This window comes from Palaemon carinicauda, chromosome 22 (assembly GCF_036898095.1).
Source record: "Palaemon carinicauda isolate YSFRI2023 chromosome 22, ASM3689809v2, whole genome shotgun sequence".
NCBI lineage: Eukaryota > Metazoa > Arthropoda > Malacostraca > Decapoda > Palaemonidae > Palaemon > Palaemon carinicauda.
This window is the reverse complement of record NC_090746.1, coordinates 86,857,959-86,883,286: the sequence shown is the minus strand read 5'-3', so window position 1 is coordinate 86,883,286 and position 25,328 is coordinate 86,857,959. Positions and strand designations below refer to the sequence as shown.

The window sequence follows — 25,328 nt, the reverse complement described above, 5'->3', positions numbered from 1 at the left end:
GATTGCTTGATTTTCAAAGTTCTACATTTTGAACCTTCAGACACTTAGCAGCCATTTATTTCGTGGGGCTGAGGATGTGAACGTCATTCGTGAATATTATCTGTAAGTATTCTTTTTTAAAGTAGTTATTGACTTCACATTCATGGTGTTTTGTTCCCATATTCCAAGTATTACACCGTGAAATTAAATGACTGGAGTTGCGAATTTAATATCTATGCCAATATCACCGTGTCAAACTATCCAAATTCCATACAATTCCTCATACTTGCTTTTGTGAGTCCTCTATTTTTGAAAAGGGGTTTCGTGTCCTTGTAGTGAATCCTACAAATATATGCTTTCGTGTGCATTTTCAAAGTATTCTTTGACTGCTTAACTGGCCTTTGCCTTCAGATTTCTGGTTAAGAGTACCATACACGTGCATAGCAATAAAATTAATATAACATTTAGATTAAAATTTTGTAGCTTTTACATCCCGTGACTGTATTTGGCAACATTCGTTGTAGTGCCAAACTGGGAAAAACAGTTTCAAGCTAGTAGTTCGTTGCCATGAAGTGGATTTCTGGAAGTAAAATTTATTGGATAACTTTTTAAACCGACATCTAAGCGTATTTTCTTTTGAAGTAATTTGGTGTTTAAATTGTGTAAATATTTCATTTCGGTGGTTATTTTGGGCTATTGTGAATTAATAGCATATTTCTATTTGATTAAAATAAATCATAACGATTGAGGTCTGTTTTCTTATGCAACTGTTTTATTTCAGTGATTTCTTATTTCAATTATTGCTGCTTTTCTATCGCAGCTGCGTTGATTGAAGTAGTCAGTTTTTATTTCGGTTATAATTGAACCTTATGATTCTCAAACGTTGAATATTGTATTACTTTCCGAGGTTTGGGTTTATATATGACAAGATTCAAATTTTTACCTAGATAATTGATTAATTTATTTTATCCAAACTTTCACTTTTGTGCACTTTTTAACACACAAAGTGCTAGGGGAATGTCGCCAAATAACAACGGTTGCATGAAGGATTTTCGCGGTTTTGTCATTACTAATATTTTCTTGTTTATTACAAATTAAATTACCCAATATTTATTTATCAAAAGATTGTCCTTGAAATGGAAACGAGTGAATAATAATTAAATCTCAAAGAAATGTGAATACATTTAAAAAAATAATAAAAATTTAGAATAAACAAAATTTTCTAGTTTTTAGTGACTTTGGTTACACACTAAATTTAGTGATTGGTTACACAAATGTGAAAGTTCAGTGACTTTGGTTATACACATGTGAAAGTTCAGTGACTTTGGTTATACACATGTGAAAGTTCAGTGACTTTGGTTACACATGTGAAAGTTCAGTGACTTTGGTTACACATATGTGAAAGTTCAGTGACTTTGGTTACACAATGTTTAAGTTGAGTGACTTTGATTACTCAAATGTGAAAGTTTAGTGACTGTTTAAACAAATGAGAAAGTTTAGTGATTTTGATTACACAAATGTGAAAGTTTAGTGACTCTGGTTACACAAATGTTAAAGTTTAGTTACTTTGGTTACACAAATGTGAAAGTTTAGTTACTTTGGTTACACAAATGTGAAAGTTTGGCGACTTTGGTTACACAGATGTGAAAGTTTAGGGACTTTGGTTGAACAAATGTGAAAGTTTGGCGACTTTGGTTAAGCAAATGTAAAAGTTTAGTGACTTTGGTTATGCAAATGTGAAATTTTATTGACTTTGGTTACACATATATGGAAGTTTAGTGACTTTGGTTATACAAATGTGAAATTTTAATGACTTTGGTTATACAAATGTGAAATTTTAATGACTTTTGGTTACACAAATATGAAAGTTTAGTGACATTAGTTACACAAATCTGGAAGTTTAGTGACTTTGGTTACACAGATGTGAAAGTTTAGTGACTTTGGTTATACAAATGTGAAAATTTAATGACTTTTGGTTACACATATATGAAAATTTAGTGACTTTGGTTACACATATATGGAAGTTTAGTGACTTTGGTTATACAAATGTGAAATTTTAATGACTTTGGTTATACAAATGTGAAATTTTAATGACTTTGGTTACACAAATATGAAAGTTTAGTGACTTTGGTTACACAAATGTGGAAGTTTAGTGACTTTGGTTACACAAATGTGAAAGTTTAGTGACTTTGGTTACACAAATGCAAAAGTTTAGTGACTTTGGTTAAACAAATGTGAAAGTTTGGTGACTCTGGTTAAACAAATGTGAAAGTTTGGTGACTTTGGTTAAGCAAATGTGAAAGTTTAGTGACTTTGGTTATATAAATGTGAAATTTTGATGACTTTGGTTACACAAATATGAAAGTTTAGTGACTTTGGTTACACAGATGTGAAAGTTTAGTGACTTTGGTTACACAAATGTGAAAGTTTAGTGACTTTGGTTACACAAATGTGAAAGTTTAGTGATTTTGGTTACACAGATGTGAAAGTTTAGTGACTTTGGTTACACAAATGGGAAATTTTAATGACCCTTGTTACACAAATATGAAAGTTTAGTGACATCAGTTACACAAATGTGAAAGTTTAGTGACTTTGGTTACACAGATGTGAAAGTTTAGTGACTTTGGTTACACAGATGTGAAAGTTTAGTGACTTTGGTTACACGGATGTGAAAGTTTAGTGACTTTGGTTATACAAAATAATGTGAAATTTTAATGACTTTGGTTACACATATATGGGAGTTTAGTGACTTTGGTTACACAAATGTTAAAGTTTAGTGACTTTGGTTACACAAATGCGAAAGTTTAGTGGTTTTGGTTACACTAATGTGAAAGTTTAGTGACTTTGGTTACACAAATGAAAGTTTAGTGACTTTGGTTACACAAATGCAAAAGTTTAGTGACTTTGGTTAAACGAATGCAAAGGTTTAGTGACTTTGGTTACTTAAATGTGAAAGTTTAGTGACTGGTTACACAAATGTGAAAGTTTAGTGACTTTGGTTACACTAATGTGAAAGTTTAGGGACTTTGGTTACACAAATGTGAAGGTTTTAGAGGTTTTGGTTACACAAATGTGAAGGTTTAGTGACATTAGTTACACAAATGTGAAATTTTAATGACTGGTTATACAAATGTGAAATTTTAATGACTTTGGTTATACAAATATGAAATTTTAATGACTTAGGTTATACAAATGTGAAATTTTAATGACTTTGGTTACACAAATATGAAAGTTTAGTGACATTAGTTACACAAATGTGGAAGTTTAGTGACTTTGGTTATACAGATGTGAAAGTGTAGTGACTTTGGGCATACAAATGTGAAATTTTAATGACTTTGGTTACACAAATATGAAAGTTTGGTGACTTTGGTTACACAGATGTGAAAGTTTAGTGACTTTCGTTTCATAAATGTGAAAGTTTAGTGACTTTTGGTTACACAGATGTGAAAGTTTAGTGGCTTTGGTTATACAAATGTGAAATTATATTGACTTTGGTTACACAAATGTGGAAGTTTAGTGACTTTGGTTACACAAATGTGGAAGTTTAGTGACTTTGGTTACACAAATATGAAAGTTTAGTGACTTTGGTTATACAAATGTGAAATTTTAATGACTGGTTATACAAATGTGAAATTTTAATGACTGTTTGGTTATACAAATGTGAAATTTTAATGACTTTGGTTACACAAATATGAAAGTTTAGTGACTTTGGTTATACAAATGTGAAATTTTAATGACTTAGGTTATACAAATGTGAAATTTTAATGACTTTGGTTACACAAATATGAAAGTTTAGTGACATTAGTTACACAATTGTGGAAGTTTAGTGACTTTGGTTACACAGATGTGAAAGTGTAGTGACTTTGGTTATACAAATGTGAAATTTTAATGACTTTGGTTACACAAATATGAAAGTTTGGTGACTTTGGTTATACAGATGTGAAAGTTTAGTGACTTTCGTTTCATAAATGTGAAAGTTTAGTGACTTTGGTTACACAGATGTGAAAGTTTAGTGACTTTGGTTAAACAAATGTGAAAGTTTGGTGACTGGCTAAACAAATGTGAAAGTTTGGTGACTTTGGTTAAGCAAATGTGAAAGTTTAGTGACTTTGGTTATACAAATGTGAAATTTTAATGACTTTGGTTACACAAATATGAAAGTTTGGTGACTTTGGTTAAGCGAATGCGAAAGTTTAGTGACTTTGGTTATACAAATGTGAAATTTTAATGACTTTGGTTAAACAAATGTGAAATTTTATTGACTTTGGTTATACAAATGTGAAATTTTGATGACTTTGGTTACATATATATAGAAGTTTAGTGACTTTAGTTACACAAATGTGAAAGTTTAGTTACTTTGGTTACACAGATGTGGAAGTTTAGTGACTTTGGTTACACTAATGTGAAAGTTTAGTGACTTTGGTTAAACAAATGTGAAAGTTTGGTGACTGGTTAAGCAAATGTGAACGTTTAGTGACTCTGGTTATATAAATGTGAAATTTTAATGACTTTGGTCACACAAATATGAAAGTTTTGTGACTCTGGTTACACAGATGTGAAAGTTTAGTGATTTTGGTTACACAGATGTGAAAGTTTAGTGACTTTGGTTACACAGATGTGAAAGTTTAGTGACTTTGGTTACACAGATGTGAAAGTTTAGTGACTTTGGTTACACAGATGTGAAAGTTTAGTGACTTTGGTTACACAGATGTGAAAGTTTAATGACTTTGGTTACACATATATGGGAGTTTAGTGACTTTGGTTACACAAATGTTAAAGTTTAGTGACTTTGGTTACACAAATGTTAAAGTTTAGTGACTTCGGTTATACAAATGTGAAAGTTTAGCGAATTTGGTTACACAGATGTGAAAGTTCAGTTACTTTGGTTACACAAATGGGAAAGTTTAATGACTTTGGTTACACAAATGGGAAAGTTTAGTGACTTTGGTTACAAAGATGTGAAAGTTTAGTGATTTTGGTTACATGTGAAAGTTTAGTGACTTTGGTTACACAGATGTGAAAGTTCAGTTACTTTGGTTGCACAAATGCGAAAGTTTAGTGACTTTGGTTACACAAATGTTTAAGTTTAGTGACTTTGGTTACATAAATGCGAAAGTTTAGTGACTTTGATTACACAAATGTGAAAATTTAGTGACTTTGGTTACACAAATGCGAAAGTTTAGTGACTTTGGTTACACTAATGTGAAAGTTTAGTGACTTTGGTTACACAAATGCGAAAGTTTAGTGACTTTGGTTACACAAAGGCGAAAGTTTAGTGACTTTGGTTACACTAATGTGAAAGTTTAGTGACTTTGGTTACACAAATGCGAAAGTTTAGTGACTCTGGTTACATAAATGCGAAAGTTTAGTGACTCTGGTTACACTAATGTGAAAGTTTAGTGACTTTGGTTACACAAATGCGAAAGTTTAGTGACTTTGGTTACACAAAGGCGAAAGTTTAGTGACTTTGGTTACACTAATGTGAAAGTTTAGTGACTTTGGTTACACAAATGCGAAAGTTTAGTGACTTTGGTTACACTAATGTGAAAGTTTAGTGACTTTGGTTACACTAATGTGAAAGTTTAGTGACTTTGGTTACACAAATGCGAAAGTTTAGTGACTTTGGTTAAACAAATGCGAAAGTTTAGTGACTCTGGTTACACTAATGCGAAAGTTTAGTGACTTTGGTTACACAAATGTGAAAGTTTAGTGACTTTGGTTACACTAATGTGAAAGTTTAGTGACTTTGGTTACACTAATGTGAAAGTTTAGTGACTTTGGTTACACAAATGTGAAAGTTTAGTGACTTTGGTTACACTAATGCGAAAGTTTAGTGACTTTGGTTACACAAATGTGAAAGTTTAGTGACTTTGGTTAAACGAATGCAAAAGTTTAGTGACTTTGGTTACTTAAATGTGAAAGTTTAGTGACTTTGGTTACACAAATGTGAAAGTTTAGGGACTTTGGTTACACAAATGTGAAGGTTTTAGTGGTTTTGGTTACAGAAATGTGAAGGTTTAGTGGTTTTGGTTACAGAAATGTGAAGGTTTAGTGACTTTGGTTACACAATTGTGAAGGTTTAGTGACTTTGGTTACACACTTGTGAAGGTTTAGCGACTTAAGTTACAAATTTGTGAAGGTTTAGCAACTTTAATTACACATTTGTTAAGGTTTGGAGACTTTAGTTACACACTTGTGAAGGTTTAGCAACTTTAATTACACAATTGTTAAGGTTTGGAGACTTTAGTTACACACTTGTGAAGGTTTGGCAACTTTAATTACACACTTGTTAAGGTTTGCAGACTTTAGTTACACACTTGTGAAGGTTTAGCAACTTTAATTACACACTTGTTAAGGTTTGCAGACTTTAGTTACACACTTGTGAAGGTTTGGCAACTTTAGTTACACACTTGTGAAGGTTTGGCAACTTTAATTACACACTTGTGAATGTTTGTAAATTATGGTTGGTTACAAACTTTAATTTCCAGCCAATTACATGAACTAAACATTTTTCGAATCACCTATCTTGTTTATTTTACATTTCTGACCATTATCATTGTGGCAAATCACTCATCTTGGGGACTACCCCCCCCCAAAAAAAAAAAAAAAAACTCGCCCACTGGAGTTCCCCGTAATTGTAATGTGTAAGGGTTCCAAAATTCTTTAGAGTGGTTTGCCCTAATCATGAAAGAGTTTTAGGTACGTATCAAGTTTTTCAAATGGTTTTATTTACAAAATATAAATGGTTTGTTTTTTTGGTGGATTTTGGTCTCGATACTTGATGTTTACTTAAATTTCTCAGGAATTATTTCAGAGGTATTTGCTTTCCTGGCAAATTTTTACTGTATTTGACTTTGATTGCATTACGTGATATTTTGTTAGACGCAGATTCTTGATACTGGTATCAGTAAATTAAGTTCTATTTTTGATACTGACAAAGCTGTATAAATTTTTTTACATCAGTGACAATAATGTTGTGAATTATTTTATAATTTAGTGCAATAAGAGATTGATATGGAATTGGAATACAGTCACTAATGTTAATGTGCTTTTAAGTATATAACTAAAACCTTCGGGCATTTAAATGCTTTAATTTTATTTGTAGAATTTATTTTGGTAGCTTCATACACCAATATCTTGGTGTTTGTGCCAGGTGTTTGTCATGCAATCTCAGTGGATAAGCAAATTAATAGATTTTTTGAAAACATTGGTATATTCGCCACTAATTACAATAGAAATTAATAGAAATTTATTTTAATGCTGTACATTGGTATATATTTGGCACAAATTGCAATAGAAATTAATAGAAATCTATTTTAATGCTGTACATTGGTATGTATTCGGCACAAATTGCATTAGAAATTAATAGAAATTTATTTTAATGCTGTTGTTACTTTAAAAAACATTTCTTGGTAAACCTGAAAATGATCAGCATATTCTCACCGCTAATGTCTTAAAATGAAGTCTTTGAGTGGGCAAAATATTTGCACACATTAATGAATTTTCTTTTCCAGATTATAATGACCATACTGATTGAGGTGAAGTTGAACGATGGACTCGACGCTTACGTACCAGAGAATTTTTAAAAGGAAGATTTCATTCAGCTGAAGTGGAGTAGATTTATTAAAAGAATATCTACTTGGAAATTGACCCACAAATTCCAAACCTTCAGTACTGGTAGGTGGATGAAACTTTTATTAAGCTTCATGGCTAATATGCAAATAATTTTGAAAAATGTCGGTTTAAATTAAACTTTAAGAAATTGTAATCCAAGCCATCGTTTGAACTGGTAATTAGAATTAGAAGTCATTCCTGGTGAATTTTTCTAAATTCATATAATTAAATCACTTGGCCGCAACATTTAATATCAGAGGTGGTACAGTAATCGGGAAATCTAAGATATTAGAGACGGAAGAGAAATAAATGAATACTGAATATTCAGGTACCCGGCTTAAGTAAAAGTTAATTCTGTAGACTTGAAGAAGCTTTATTTGAACATAGTGTTTGGCGTTAATTACCAGAGCGTACTTCTCGGATTGAGTTAGTTTTGATGGGCAGATAAGTTGGTGATAAATGTAAATGCATCTGCAATATATAACCAAAGACCAAAATATTCAAATTGAAGGTAAAACTTGAACAAGTGACTTGGTGAAACATTTACTATGGGTTGGTTTGTTGTGAATGATAAGACTTGAAGCCCCCACCATTACCAATCAGCACTGGCCAGCATGATGATGAAAACTGGCCAAATCCCAGGCATGAATGAGGACATTTCTGAGGTCTTTTTATTGTAGTGGACTAGAAATGGCTGCATTTGTTGTTGTGTATTATAGATTTAATAAGTTATTTTGGTGTTTTAACTTCTTAATTTTGACCCGTTAAAAAGATTTTCCTGTTACTAAAGGAAAGATTTATCATATAACGAATGCGCTTCCCCCGAAAGATATTTGTGAAGGTGCTCGAATATGTGTGAATCTTGTAAAACACTGAGGTTGTACGCGTTGTGAGACTGTGAATGTGTATAACTTGTAAGACTGTGAATGTGTATAACTTGTAAGACTGTGAATGTGTATAACTTGTAAGACTGTGAATGTGTATAACTTGTAAGACTGTGAATGTGTATAACTTGTAAGACTGTGAATGTGTAAACTTGTAAGACTGAATGTGTATAACTTGTAAGACTGAATGTGTATAACTTGTAAGACTATGAATGTGTATAACTTGTAAGACTATGAATGTGTATAACTTGTAAGACTATGAATGTGTATAACTTGTAAGACTGTGAATGTGTATAACTTGTAAGACTGTGAATGTGTATAACTTGTAAGATTGTGAATATGTATAACTTGTAAGAATTGAAAAATATAAAACTCCATTCTTGTTCAGCTTCACATAAAAGAAATGGTTGAAACTGTTTTTCAATGGGTAGAAGGATAATTAGAATATATTTTAAAAGACGAGAGGAATTTATTTATTCTCGTAAAAATCCATAATTATTTTTTATCAAAAACGTTTGATACAACGTGAAATATTTGTATTCAATACAGTTTAACAGATATTGCTTGATCCTTCTAAGGTAGAGAGAATCGTCGTCTTGCAAAAATAAGACTAGTCAAGATTTAATATGTATACTATATGCTCTGGATTTCTTCCAGGTGCATTTGAAACTAGAAAAGAAAGGAAGTACAAACAGGCTTGAACGTCAAAACGCCGTCAGTAAAGCCAATAGATTTAGAGAGAAGCCAAGAAAAAAATGACGAAGGAGAAAGGATTGAAAATACCACAAAAAATGTAAATTTCATTAATAAACTTGTATTGTAGCAGTAAGTGTTTAATATTAGAATGTATTAACTAGCCCTTTTCCTAATACTACTGCTAATTGATTTTTAATGTAATTTTCCAATCTTTTTTTTTTTTCATTTAGTTTTTAATCTTCTTTTTAGCAGTTTTCTAATGTTTTTTTTCTTAGATGTTTCTTGAAGCAATGAATTTTGTTCGTCTCTACCTGCTGTAATTATTTCTGCCTATTGTGTCGTCTTCTGGTCTTTATTTTTCGTACTGCATTTTCCTCGTTTTCGTAATTTTCGTTCTGAGTTTTCTTCTGGTCTTCTCTCTTCTTCGCATACTCTTGTTTCTTGAGGCTATGGTTGTGCTATTGTGAATATTTATTTTGGTTGGTTTCTTTCAGCTCTGGATAGGTTGAGAGATTTTGGTTAACGTTCCTACGGAATTGTGTCGATTCGTAATTTCTTTTAGGAGAATGTTCCAGCAGTTTTGATGACCTTTTGCGACTGAATTTCTAAACACATTTCTTGTGGCAGGTTTCATCTTTATGTGCTATTGATTTAGATGGCATTTCACATTCACATAGTTTGTATTTCCAGCATTTTTCATATTTCTACAAAAGTATTTTTAGAATTGTCTTTGGTAGCCATGGTAATCAAACTTTAACATTTGGAAGTATGAAATACATCTTCGATTATTATAAATCATTATAGTATTTAAATACTTAAATTTGTGGGTAATTTGACTAGAAAATTTAACTGCAATTTGACAGCAATAGGAAAATAAGGGTAAATTTTTCCCATTTCTGCAAATGACACTTAGTTTTTGTAGTTCTTAAAATTTGCATCAGTTTTAAATTTTTGGTATCTAAATAAGTTCGTTCAATTTCCAACGATTTTGTAAGATTTCTTTTTACACTTTCATCTTGGTATTCGTGACTATTTTCTAAGGTATTGGTTTTTTATTTCTAAAGTATGTCCTTGACAAAATATATCTTAAGCCTTTGGGGGCTGATTTTTGTCTTGAGACGTGAGGTATATTTAGATAAGGGAATTTTGGTTGTTTCAGTGATTAGTTTAAGGAGATTTAGATGCAAATTCTATCTAATAGTCAGTTGATAAAATCCATTAAATGTTGATTCTAATTAAGGATTTGTGCAAAGTTTCCCTAATTGGTGAGGATGTTAATCGAAATTTTTACATTTTGATTTTGGAGAGTCCAGCTCTTTGGCAACTATCCATAACGGAGCTTTATATCCATGAAAAATCTGTTTTTAAGAATTAAAGAATTTTATATAAAATCAGTTTTATATATAGAACTATTGAAAATCCTTTTCAATCTGTCACATTTCAGTCTATTACAGAGAAAATTTCAGCTTCTTAATAAAGTAGTTTGGGGTTTGTTAGTAATGGCGTTTGTGTGAAAGGAAATTGAATAGAAAGATACTTAAAAAATGGATATATTAGGATTTTAAGACTGGCTGGTAATAGAATTTTAATATTTCAATGGTATTACATACCTATATATAGAAATTATCTGGGCATGTATGAAAATTGTAATACGTAAACTAGTCCTCATTTCAAATTAATCTTGGCAGGTTTTAAAGGCTACCTCAATGGCAGAGGATCTTATACGGAAACAAGTTCAGTTTTTGTACCAGAGACATCTTTAAAGATTTTTCGCAAATAAGAGGACAATTATTCAGGTACTGTGGAATGACATTGAAAAAGTAATTTGCTGCCATTTCACTGGTGGAATTTATAAACTTTGGTTTCAGTAACTAGATAAAACCCTTTACCTTTCAAGTTGGCTGTAAAAGCGATTTGCAAATGTATAAAATTTTAATATTTTTAGATTCAAAATTTAATACTAAATGTAGCACATGCACATAAATTGGGAAAAAAAATCACTTGTTAATTTGTTGGGAACCGTGTAAATTATTTTTGCAGGTTTCATTGATTGATATTTCTACCTGAGTTTGCAATAGGAAAATGTTGTAGAAACTATGTGAATAGGTAGGTAGTTACGGTTCATTTACTCTGTGTCTACACATACACCGAATAGTCTGGCCTATTTTTTTCATATTCTCCTCTGTCCTCATACACCTGACATCACAGATTACCAAACAATTCTTCTCTCAAGGGGTTAACTAACGCACTTTAATTGTTCAGTGGCTACTTTCCTCTTGGTAAGGGTAGAAGAGAGACTTTAGTTATTGGTAAGCAGCTCTTCTAGAAGGACACTCCAAAATAAAACCACTGTTCTCTAGACTGGGTAGTGCCATAGCCTCTCTACCATGGCCTTCCACTGTCCTGGGTTAGTAAACTTGCCTGAGGGTACACTCGAGCACGCTGCTCTGTCTTGTTTCAGAAATTCTTAGTTTATATATGAAATTTTTATCTTAAGGTTGTTACTGTTCTAAAAATATCTTAACTGTTCTTATTTCCTTTCCTCACTGGGCTATTATCCCTGTTGGAGCCCCTGTGCTTAAAGCATCCTGCTCTTCCAACTAGGGTTGTAGCTTAGCAAGTAATAACAGCACTGGTTAATGTAAATATGCTAAATTCATGAAAATATAAATATAAATGGAGAAAATAGGTCAAAGGGAACGGGTTGAAAGTTCGTTTTAAATATTTATTAGGCTCGGTAGGTGTTTAGTGTTTATAACTTGTTAAAGTGCTTTGAAAAATTAGCAATGAGACTATCAGAAAATAAAATATTAATAAAGCTGCATTTTTTTTCAGATTCGCCTAAGTTTATCTCGCTTCGAAGGATAATGTAGCCCAGGTACCAGAAAATAAGGCAAGTTCAATTTTACTCAATTCAGTTTATCGATTGTATAAAAGAAATTCGGTTTGATAGATTGTATGAAAATAACTTTCCCATTCTTGCAAGATTTTTGGTTAAACTTGGTTATATAAGTTCTCAATCTAGTTTTGTTAATGCACCCAATGCATGTACAAAAAAGGTTATATAATTTCTCAAGTTTTGTTAATGCACCTTTTTTTATGTACAAAAAATCCAGCAAGATAAAAAAATCCCGGTAAGACATGTCGCATATTAAATTATAGAGCATAAGGTAAATGCAAATAAAGTATGAAAGTTTTTTAATTTAGTGTTTCAGACAAGATAGCGATTATAATTTAGAATTTATTCTTTTCAGAACTCCGGACATGAACAAGATGAAAGATACGTAGGCTACTACTTGGTCTTAGAAGCAGAGACGGATGAGAAGATCCTCAGATGGAAAATACGTACATTAGGACTCAAAGATGATGATCATCAGATATGGAAAAGAAAATAAATTGTATTAGGCCCCAGAAGTAATGAAGGACAAGATGAAAAAGAAACTAGAGTGTCAGATCTTAATCTAGGAAGAAGGAAGGATGAGAAGATGTCAAGACAGTCATAATAGCAGCGATGGCTAGATGAGTGACAGTTAAATAAAAGAAGTGAATAAGGTGCCACAATTATTATACTATTTATGTATTAAATAAAAAGCAAAGAACTAGTAAGAAATTCTTATTACCAAATTTGTACTACACATATTTACAGTGAATGTCTTTCGTTTCTTCTTTAACTGTTGAAATAAATATTTCATTCTGTTGCAATATTTCTTTCTGTTGCAATTTGATTCTCTTACTCCTCAATCTCATTTTACTCTTGCAAGTTTCATTTTGTTGCACTTCATCGCCTTCTCTTCCTCAATTAATTAAGTTTAGTTGCGTTCTTCCCTGTTACGTCTAGTCCCGTTCTCTTCGGCATTATAGTGGGTACGAGTGAGACTTCGGCCTTATAGTGGGTACGAGTGAGACAATACGTTGACATACTCCAATAAATTCTCGTGGCTCTTATAAATTACGAAGCCTCAAAGAATTAGGATGCAAGGAGCCTACGTTCTTTTCTGAGCTTCGTGATTTAACAAAGCTTAAATATTTTATTGGAGATTTGAGACGATTTGCGATTTATCTGCACATCCATACTTGCATCTCCAGTTACACCATCTGAAAACAAAAGTAGCCTTAGATTTCTGTACAAATTTGTGTTTCCATTTAAAATGCAGAATAAATAAAATAAACATGAGCACAAGCTTTACATTTGACAATTATTTTATAGATTAAGTAAAATTTTTAGTAGATTAGACATTTTTAAATCAGAAGTTGAGAAATTCTATAATTGAAATGCAAAATTATCTCCTTTGTAATAAGTAAATTTGACTAAGAGGAATTATTTCAAAACCTATAAAGATGACAAGTCAATTTATCAAATATTAATCGAAGATTATCTTAAAAAGACTTAATATTCACAATGGACCCAACAAGAAGGCTGAGAAAGCAATGTACTAAAAAACACTTACCTAAAAAGTTCAAGCATTGATATATTTTACTTAGCGTTTCGCCAAAGCTATTAATCAAAACTATTAATTAGCATATTTCAATTACTAATATATTAGTATCAACCATCAATCACTGGGAAATAAGAGGTTATCAAATTCCAAGTTTGTATAATTGATAACGCCGAAATACTATCCCATGGGGCCAACACGTGTAGCGAAAGACCTATTAAAGCCAACACTTGTTGTTGGCACGGGCCTTTCCCTTGGTTGGCCCGTAGGACCCCTCTGCACTCGCTAGATGTACCGGCTATTGATAACGCCGAAATACTAGCCCATGGGGCCAACACGCGTAGCGAAACAGCCCTCTCTGCACTCACTAAATGTACGACTTGTATACTGAGCACTATACATGTACGATAGAAACTCTACCAAATTTTATTCAAAATGTCTGGAAGTTTCACCGTTGCCTAATACCTCTATCTTAGATTTTGAAGTTGTTAAAAAAAAGAGCAAAATTCACAATAGCCCAAAAGTAAATTTGGAAGTTTTAAAACATTAGTAAATTCTATTTTTGAAAATCCTATAAATGACGACTAAGAAATTCCTAAGTTTTGCAGTGCACCGAGTGCTGCCGATAGAGAGTATTATTAGATATGTAAAATATTACTAATAATTATGATTTAAGGTTTTATTGCTTTGCACGTGTAAATACTTAAAACCAAAGAATTTGAATGATTTAGTTAAAGCCTTTTAAGATTGGCAGTTTCTAATGATTACTCCAAGCAATATGCTTTTTATATTAAAAAGACTTACGTTCACAACTTCACTCAACCAAGGGTTTAGCATTAAGAATTTGGTAGATTCAAGGCACCAAGCCGGATAAAAAAAGTCCGATATTAAGAGTTAATACATATTTGGAAAAAAATTGACATTACAGTAAAATAAATTGTGTATCTGACCTTTGCGTTATAGAAAATGAAGCTAAAATGTTCGTTACTAAACACTGCTTATGAGGTTAACTGACATCTTCCAGCAATTAAGAATCCTGACCGTGTCTTCTAGAGATAAGATATCAAAAGATCCATACAAAAGAGCAAGTCAATTGAAAAGAAATTCAAAAGCATAAAACTTCAAACTCAAACATTTTACACCAGATTTGTTAAAACAAGCTTACCTTTATACCACAAGACCATATAATGGCGACGATTACAGGAACCACAGATCCAAAAGAGAAGATTCAACCACGATATGCTAGTGAATTGGGCAGCTAAACGGTGTGAATATGTCTCAACTCCAACACGCACTGACATTGCTTCCTGATTCCTCACCGTTTACAGTTCCGTCTTGTCGGCTTTCTTCCAAGTTTCAACCAATCAGAAGGGCCCGTGTCGTTATTTCGAGTCAAAGAATGAGAAAACGACTCCTGATTGGTTGAGAGAATAACAAGGAATCTTTAAGAAAAATTTTATTTTCAAAGACTTTACGTCATCACTTAGACAACCAGTGACATCTGTTAGTCACATAATCAACTATAAAAAAAAGTGAAAAAAATATTATTTATTCAGTATTCAATAAGGAAACAATTCGTAATATTAAAGGAAATGTTGATCCGTAAAAAAAGACATTCTTATTGTACCATTTTCACTTCAAAATTCACTATGAAATAGTGTTTGTTGATCTAAATAGTACATTGGGTATCATGTACAATATTCTGGTCAAATTTTCCATTTGTAGTACTTTAAAGTTTACCAATTATTTCACTAATAATTCTCTGATGTTCCGAAAGATATGCTACAATTTTCAATCTGGAAATAACAATGATTTCAGATTCCTTCGCACCAATAATCATGTTCATATTATTATGTTATTTCTAATTTCTAATTTATTCTTCTGTTTTTCTTCCTCACAAGGCTACTTTCCTTATCTTACTACTACTACTACTACTACTACTACTACTACTACTACTACTACTACTATTACTACTACTATGATGGTAATAATAATAATTATTATAATAATAATGATAAGATATGATGAAGAAGATGATGTTCAGGTGCACAATCATATGAATTTTTTTTATTTTCTCTCTCTCTCTCTCTCTCTCTCTCTCTCTCTCTCTCTCTCTCTCTCTCTCTCTCTCTCTCTCTCTCTCTCTCTCTCTCTCTATATATATATATATATATATATATATATATATATATGTATATATATATATATATATATATATATATATATATATATATATATATATATATATATATATACTGTGTATATATATGTGTGTATATATATATATATATATATATATATATATATATGTATATATATATATATATATATATATATATATAGAGAGAGAGAGAGAGAGAGAGAGAGAGAGAGAGAGAGAGAGAGAGAGAGAGAGAGAGAGAGAGAGAGAGAGAGAGAGAGTTATTAATATTTATTGCGGCATGTGAATCTAGGTCGTTTATTCCTTCTGGAAATACTATCAAGAATTACTTACATTTTTTTTTTACTTCCACTCCCAGGTAGGCCTTCAGCCTGTCAGTGGAATAAATTGTCTTCTCCACTCAATTCTTTTTTTTTTTTTTAAATCCCTTCTCTTCTCAGCTGTTCAATTGTTGGCATGTTGTGCTTTTTCAGAATCTCTTCAATTCCATCCCTCCAGCGTTTACGTGGTCTACCTCTTGATCTCCTCATACCAGGTGTCCAGTCCCATCTCCTCTTTGCTATTGTATTTCCATACATTTTAATCAAATGTCCCAGCCATCTCAGCTGTCCCTTCTGAATCTTGTTCAACATATGAGATACTCCTACTATCCTTCTAACATCTATATTTCTTATTCTATCTCTTCTTGTTTTGTGCATTATTGTTCTCAGGCTTTTCATCTCTGAAGCTTGGACTCTGCCCCTATCTTTGTTTGTCATTGACCAGCTCTCTGATCCATATGTCATTATTAAGATGTTTAACCAAAATATTTTTCCCACGCATAGACTCCCTGAATGACAATCAATGACTGGTTTACGACCAAGACCGGAAAATGATGATGAAAAATGATGATCGGTTAAAAAGTTAGTTAACTCTTCGTCTTCTGTGATTGTGCAGCAAGGTCTACCAAGCCTACGTTGGCCTTTCAATCCTGTTTCTTCATTTTAGCTATCTATACACACTGTCTTGTTGATGATAATATGATTGCCTATGTCTTTACTTCGCAAGCTTGGCGAGATGTAGCTCAAGTATAGTTCTTCAAGTTAAGGCTACGCTTCCGGTAGCGGTTGGGTGTCTCCACCCGTGTTTGAGAGATAACTGGATACTGGAGACAGTGTCACTGTGTCACCGTGACACTGACTGTTGACGTCTGGTTAGACAATGCTTATAACTACATCTCACATATGTTCATTATGTTAAGTACATTACTATGGTGGCTAAAAAGTCAAATTCTTTTACTATTTATATGTTAATTTTCACCATATTATTTTGATATTTTTTTTTTATCTTGATATTTTGATAAAAATTATAGCATTGGTACTTTAAAACAATGCTTAATGAACTATCTTTCAATGAGCGAAATTTCAAGATGTTTTGGCATTGCAACCTGTAGTCGTTATTGTTGTTAGAAATGTGAATATAGCAAGAGTTGGCATTTAGTGACTATCGAACGAAAGTCACCGAAATCGTGTCGCAAGACTTTTTTTTTCTGCACATTGTTCAGATAAAATTACATGGATAGGTTTCAATTTCTTATTGAGTAAAGAAATAATCTAACTTGGAATCATGTTTACATATGAAAAGATTTAGTGTAAGATTATGCATGACCAAAGTCTTATAGGTATATACTCGTATGTGCGAGGAAATCAAAGCATATCATGATGCGCTCTCATTAATTAAAAGTACATAATCATGTACTGTTAACCACTTTTGCGTCCAAATAGTAACTTCATAATCATATCTTTGTGAATGAGATAAAATGATAAGGGTATTATCTTGAGACTCAAGGGGTTATTCACGAGAATGATAAACTAAAGGAAATATTGCACTAGCTAGGAAAGGGCCTCGCACCTTACTTACAGTATGTTGAGTGAGACAAGACTAAGAAGAGACTCATTATGTAAGACGGAGCGTCATTTTCAAGTAAGTAATGTTGTTACTTCGTATTATAGGAATGCTTATAATGGCAGAATGACAGAGTAAAAAAAAAATAAAAAAAAATAAACACTTTTATTTTCATTTGCTTAGAAGATAGTCCTCGATAATCTTACTAACCATTGAACTCCGAGGAAGAAATTGGTGAATAGCATCAAATCTTCGTGATTAAATATAGCGTTATTTCAGTGAATTAAAGACAAACAAAATTCGGTTTAATCTTAAAACAAGTGCTTTTTAATCTTAATATCTAGACAACTTAATATAAGCATTACGCTTTTCTATACAACGGTAATTTAGTTGTACTAATATTTGACGCTTATATCAGTCTAGATTCGAGAGCCTTGGAGTGTTAAAAATGAAAGACGATAGTCTAAGATTAAATTGGAAAACCAAAGAATCAGTGAAAGTGGAAAACTGTCGTACAGTTAGATATTACCAAATAATAATAATTATTGAAATTATCATTAATGTTTTCCATAGCAATGCATGTTGAACATGAAAATTACTGGAATTTTCGAGGTGTTGAATATAATTCTTCATTAGGAGCCCTGAGTCTAAAACATGTTTGAGAACAATTAATAATTTTGTTTAGAATCAATACACCATGAAAAGAATTTTCTGTCATAACAACGTGGTAATTCAGCCAAGAATGAAATTTTATACACATTTGCACATATAATCACAGGCATGAAGACACCCATGTATATATATATATAAATAAATAAATATATATATATATATATATATATATATATATATATATATATATATATATATATACTTTAAGGGTTTTTTTCTGGTCCTATACGGCAGGGGAACCTTACTCTTTATAGGACCTCCAAAGTAATTTTATCATGTACGTTCGAAAGCATTCAACATTTCACACCGCATATTGCTCGTTTATTGTCAAATCCACACTATTGAAGCACTTTGAGAACACGAAAGCCTTCAGTTTCCTCCTGGGGGCCTTTATATTTTCAATCTTCGAGTGTCTAGTGGGAGCTTATTGTATAGCCTCGGGGCCACATATTTACAGGCTCTAGACCCTACAGTAGACATATATCTAGGTTCGAATAATTTTAAACATTCTGTAACTATTCTGGTATTAACATGATTTGTTGTCTGCCCAATATGTAGCAATTTTCTTAGATATTTTAGACGTCCGGTTCTGATAACTTGATGGGATATTGTACATATTTTAAACTCAATTGTCGCTTTAATAGTCAACCAGTGTGAATCAATTATTATAGAAGTAATCCTTCCTCGGGGAGGGACAACTTTTATCAGTCTTGTTCCTCTGTTTAATAAGTTTTGTAATTTCTTAAGTTACACTTTTGGTAAATTGTAGTAGATAGAGTTACAGTGCTCAATCCTGGTAACATAACAGTTTATCACAAGTTTCTTTACAGAATGTTCATCCAGGTACTTCTTTTTAAACAGTGTTTCTAAGATGATAACCAACAGTTATTAATACATTATTTGGGTATTGAAAGGCAAGTTACAGCCAAGAGATACGCCTAGATTACGAACTATATCGGGATAGAGTTGTTATCTATGTTTATTTGCATATCACCAAAGTTTCTTACGCTGTTTTTTTTCTTTCTAATCACCATAAACTCCAGTTTTATTTTCTTTCAATTTTAGTTGTTTGATTGTCATCCATTCCTTAATACTGGCAAGAATTCGGTTTAGAGTTCCAGTAGTGTACTTTTATTTTTCACTTTAGTCTCTCCATAAGACTAGTTAATATTTTCAAAGCTTTCACAAACGAAAATATAAGCTGAACACAGCTCAGGGCGAGAATTTGTCAGAGCACCGCGTTAATACGTCTTCACTCGACAATGTCTTAACAATAACAAAATTCCAACTATATATATATATATATATATATATATATATATATATATATATATATATATATATATATATATATATATATATACACACACATATGTATATATATATATATATATATATATATATATATATATATATATATATATATATGTATATATATATATACATATATACACACGTGTGTGTATAGATGTATAGGATGTGGGTATCAAAATTAAATATATGTTCAATTTTCACAGCGTTCTAACTAGAACTGTGGTTGTTTTGTGTTAATGCTAGGCATTGTTGATGATTTTTCTTAATGAAGAGTCTCATCCAGTGCTATAGAATTCTATTAAAGTTCAAGGCTAAAGATACTGTATATATATATATATATATATATATATATATATATATATATATATATATATATATATATGTATATATATGGCTATATGTGTATATATATATATATATATATATATATATATATATGGCTATATATATATACATACATATATATATGGCTATATATATATATATATACATACATATATATATATATACATACATATATATATATATATATATATATATATATATATATATATATATATATACACATGTATGCACATAATGGCATGTACGTATATGATAATGCACAGTACATAACAAAGATTGCATAACTCATACTGTTCATGTAAGGTTTACTTAAGTTAGCATTACAGTATTTAGTGCTACCGTTTTTTTAAATAAATAAATATAATGAGTATACTATGTACTAGTAACTACTGAGTGTACGGTTCATGCTACTCAAGTAACCATTGACTTCTTCTCCATTCTTCTTGTCGATGTGCTGTAGATGATGATAGTATTATGATGATATTCTAAGGATGCCTAAACCGTTGTAATGAAGTGATGACAACATAGGCATCACAGCAGATTTTAATCACTCAATGAATTATGTAAGACTCATCTGGATCCATATCACTCGACAAAGGTTGATGAGACATGGATGGTATGCGAGGAGACTGTTAGGTGCTAACAAAGAGGCGAGGTGAATGCAAGTACGCGGTACGTGGCCCTCCCCTTAAAAATGACACATGTGAAATAGGGCACCCTGCTTTAGAGAGGCAAACTGCAGGCGGGTCATCTTGAAAGAGAAACGTGGATTTTAGGTGATCAATGGAGACTCAGTCTCCTTTGCCACGAATGTTAATTAAGAAAGCCTTCGGTCTGTGACGATCACAAGGAATGGGTCAGTGTAAGGGGCATCAACGATGGCTTGCTATTGTTGTTGCACAAGAAGACATGTGTTGCAGTGTGTAAATCATTTGGTATATATTACTTCGCTGGGGGCTTGTAAGTCCAGCAACATGGAGTAAATTTTCCCACAACATGAGTTACGTGCTGGAGATTGGTGGAAGAGGTTGCAAACGGAAAAACATTAATAGGGAAAACCAATAGGTCGCCATACATCATTTCTGTTGCCGAGACATCAAGTACATCAATAGGAGTGGTCCTTGATCCCAGGAGGACCCAAGGAAGCTAAGTAAACCAGTTGGAGTCATTGCAGCCGGACATCAAAGCTGCTTTGAGGATGCGATGAAAAGGTTCAGCCATTCCATTGGCTGCAGGGGTGTAGGCAGTTGTCTCATGTAAGGTGATGGCCAGGAGATTTGCTAATGATGTCCACAATTAAGAGGTGAAGGTGGTACCCCTTGTCAAAAGTAATATGCTCAGGGATACCAAATCTTGCTATCCACCCTAAGAGTAAGGCAGATGTACATAATGTGGATGTTGCAGTTTGCATGGGAATGACTTCAGGATAATGACTAGAGAAGTCAGTGAAGGTAAACAGGTAACATTGTCCTTGTGATGTGGGTAATGAACCTACTATATTGAAGTGAATGTGGGCAAAACGGAGCTGAATCCCTGTTTCTATGTACTTTTGAAGTTTGGCATGAAGTACAGGTGAGGACCCATTCCGTAGCATCCTTAGTAATTCTGTGCCAAGTGAGTTTCATCTTCAGTAACTGTGTAGTAGATTGGCATGAGTGATGTGAGGGGCCATGGATAAAATCAAACACCTGTTGGTGCATGAGGCCAGGTATCCATGGTCATGGTCTACCAGTACTGACATCACAGAGGAGGGTAGCGTTGGAGTTATCGAGGCTACGTCTTCCTAACTGAGGGGGTGTCCAGGATGTCCTACATGCTTGCTACTCTGGATCTTTTCACTGGGTTTCTGCCAAGGCGTTGTAATTCAATCCAAGGTGAAAGCAGCCAATATGTTTCTTGGCAGGGCGTCGGTAACAGGATTAATTTTCCCAGGGACAAGTTAAAGGATGCAGTTTTATTCAGCCTCGGCGGAGAGATGTCAGTGTTGACGGGCGGACCAGGCATTGGACTGCTGAGTAAAGTCAAGCACCAGAGGCATGTAGTCTATGTGAATGACAAAGGGCATACCTTCTAAGAGGCTGTGAAAGTAATGGACAGCCAAATGCACTGCCAGCAATTTGCAGTCGAAGGTAGAGTAGCCTGATTCCGAGTTGGACAATTTTCTACTGAAGAAGGCTAATGGGTGGGGTTAGCCATTGACCACCTGCTTGAGTACTGAACCAGTAGTAATGTCGCTGGCATTGGTGGAGATAAGCAGAGTGGTCATGTGGCACAGGAAAAGGGAGAACAGCAGCAGTTAATAGGGCATTGTTTGCGTTGAAGAAGGCCTCTTATTGAAAGGGACCCCACTTTAGGTCTTTTGGCATACCCTTGAGGGAGAAGTAGAGAGCAGTCAGAGTGGTGGTGATACCTGGCAGGAACCAGTGTTAATAGTTTATTATGCCCAAGATTGATTGATTTAAAGTTCTCTGGCATCCTGATATCGAAGGTCATTGACGCCTGTATGCCCAAGAATGCTTGTAGTGCTTTGACAGTTGAGGGTGCCAAAGGTACACATGTTGCACCGGACTACAGGGCCGTTCCATTGTAGGCGGTCGAGAATGATGCATAGGTGACGGAGGTGTTCTTCTTTGGAGGAAAAGAACACAAGTATGGCCTACTCGTAACATATGGAGAAGGGAAGGTCAAATAAGATGCCATCCATGAGGCATTGAAAAGTGGCCGCAGTATTATGAAGGCCAAAACAGGAGTAATTGAATGCATATGTATCAAAGGGGCTAGTGATGATGGTCTAGGGATGTCTTCTGGGTTCATGGGCACCTGATAATACCCCTTCAAGAGGTTGAGAGTGGAGAGCACCTTTGCTTTGTGCATGTAGGAGCTAATGTTAGTGATGTTTGAGAGGGGGTAGTGATTCAGTTCTGTCAACTTGTTCAGACGTCTAAATTCCCCACAAGGGCTCATGGAGCCAGCTTTCTTCACGACGATGTATAAGGGCAACGACCATGGGCTTGAGGCCTTTTGGGAAAGGCCCATTTTTTCCATTTTGAGGAACATTTGTTTAGCGGGTGCCAAAAATCTGGGGCCAGACGCTTGAATCTGGCAAACACCGAGGGGCCCTGTTGTTTTGATATGGTGATAAATACTGTGTTTGGCCAGAACTATGGATGCACTGATGTATGAAGTAGGAGGGGACTGGTTGAAGAGGTATCAACGAGTATGAGTCTGTGTTGATTAATCATCAATGTGCCACATCATCCAAGAGGTGGAAATGGGCTAGGAAATCCGCACTTAGTAGTGGCAATGTTACGTTGGCAACGTGGAATTTCCAATGGTATTTGGTGCTCCCAAACGATATTGTGAGTGTCACGTACCCGTGAGTGGGGATCTCAGATCCGCTGACAGCTACCAAGGTTAAAATGACTATGTTATGCCCTGGAGAGTGACTTTGGTAGAAAGGAATGGCAAGCACCAGTGTTTACCAAACACTGCACATCAGTACCTGCATTAAGTAAAAAGAAAATATTTGTGACAGGGGAGGCCACCACCACAAGCAATGGTCTACTTACAAGTTTTTTGTCTACTGACAACTATTCGCACATTTCTTTCAGCAGCCCTGAATCTGGAGTAGTAAGTAGCAGAATTGTGGCTGATGGGCGTCAGTAAGTGGCTGTAGAGGTCATTGATTGGAGCATAAGCGAGTGGTGGCATATGTGGGTGGTGGGTGATGGGCAGCTTTGTGGCTTATCATGGGACAAATTTTGTGTCCTGCTGCATGCACGTCAGCTTCAGTTGGTTGTTGAATGGTTGTCCTCTTCGTCAGGAGTGGGGGCGTTCATGGAGGGTTTGAAGGTGGTGATGTGGCTTCCCATAATGGTGTCGACTTTGGTCATCAGGTCCTTCACAGGCAAGGTATTGACATTGGGGATGTTGGCTCATACATGTTTGGGTAGGTGTCATACCCAAAGGATACAAAGTAGTTTCACTTCCTGAGGGGAGCCATCTGCGGCAGGTTGTAGGCAAGCAATACTGGTCATTTCCCTGAGGGCGAGGGAAGCCTTTTGGTCCCCCAACGATTGTTGAGAGAGCTGAAAAAACTTGGCTATTTGGGCGGCTGTCGATGGTGAATACTGTTCCGCAAGGTATGTTTAAAGGGCATCATACTCTATTCCCGTCCCCTTGGTTGCAAAGCCAATCGGAGAATTTAGGGAAAGTGTCCTTGGGGATCGCCACGAGGATTTGCTTTTCTTTGCATCTTGAGTGAGTACGACCTTGATGCGGAACTGAACTTCCACGTGCTGAAACCATGCAAACTCTTCTTTAATGGCGAAGGGTGGCATTTTTGATGATGCGGCGTGAATAGTTGAGTTGGGGTTGGCGGTGGGGAGCTATTCACACCGGTGGTAACCAATGTAGTAGGCTGATAAGGGTCTTGACAGAGAGACGAGTTGGACATAACTGACTTTACTTAAACGATATAATAAGCTTATTTACAAACGGTTGAGGATGATAATGACAAAACTTTAATAATGTGAAACATGTAATGACAAGGTTAAAAAGGTTTTTCTATTATCATTGCAGAGAGAGAGAGAGAGAGAGAGAGAGAGAGAGAGAGAGAGAGAGAGAGAGATAAAAGGCAATAGCATTAAATACATGTGCATTACTACTATAACGGCTAAAACTTATTTCATGATGATAATGTGTTTTTATCGAACACTGACATCAATGTAATAATTAGCTGCTGTAGAACTTTTTCTCTTTCAGATACATTTATGCATAATAATTTCATTGTTTGGTTTCTTTATTTACAGTTACACTCACCTTGGACGGAAATATATTTTGAAAAATGAGTTCATCTCAAAACCCAAGCAGCTCCAATGAAAATGACAGAGTGAGAACAAAACCTGTCTTCTCACCTCTTGTTCCACCAGATGGAGGCTACGGATGGGTCATCGTTTTGGGTAACTTCATTATCGCGGTAAATTACAATGTTGAAAGTAGTAGACATGATGAAGTATATTATTATTATTATTATTATTATTATTATTATTATTATTATTATTATTATTATTATTATTACATCTTGATAAAATTAGTAAGATGGGGAGTTATGAGGTAATTACCTTAGTTTGAGGTAATTTTCATGGTTTCAAGGTAATTCTAAGGTAATTTATGTTTTACTAGCTTAACATTTAAGGAAATTGTAAAGGTTTTAAGATAATTTGAGGTAAAAAGCAGCAGCATTTAAGGCAATGGCCACAAGGCACATGCTCGAGTTTAAATACTGGTTATGACTGACACTCCTAAGCTACCCCTATATGAATGACCTTGAGAAGTTTTCAC

General features: G+C 33.8%; 1 protein-coding gene and 1 long non-coding RNA gene across 2 annotated transcripts in view; both read left to right on the top strand.

Moving 5' to 3' along the window:
* Positions 1 to 9,287, top strand: LOC137616161 (uncharacterized). Its single transcript, XR_011039303.1, has 3 exons — positions 1 to 102; positions 7,494 to 7,656; positions 9,135 to 9,287. It is a non-coding gene; the product is annotated as an uncharacterized lncRNA (long non-coding RNA).
* Positions 9,288 to 17,599: 8,312 nt separating this feature from the next.
* LOC137616588 (monocarboxylate transporter 7-like) overlaps positions 17,600 to 25,328 on the top strand; it is a 21,963-nt gene continuing 14,234 nt past the window's right edge. The window contains exons 1-2 of the mRNA XM_068346476.1: positions 17,600 to 17,732; positions 24,797 to 24,963. Of these exons, the coding sequence (XP_068202577.1) occupies positions 24,832 to 24,963 (132 nt within the window). The 5' untranslated portion in view covers positions 17,600 to 17,732; positions 24,797 to 24,831. The remainder of the gene's footprint in view (positions 17,733 to 24,796; positions 24,964 to 25,328) is intronic.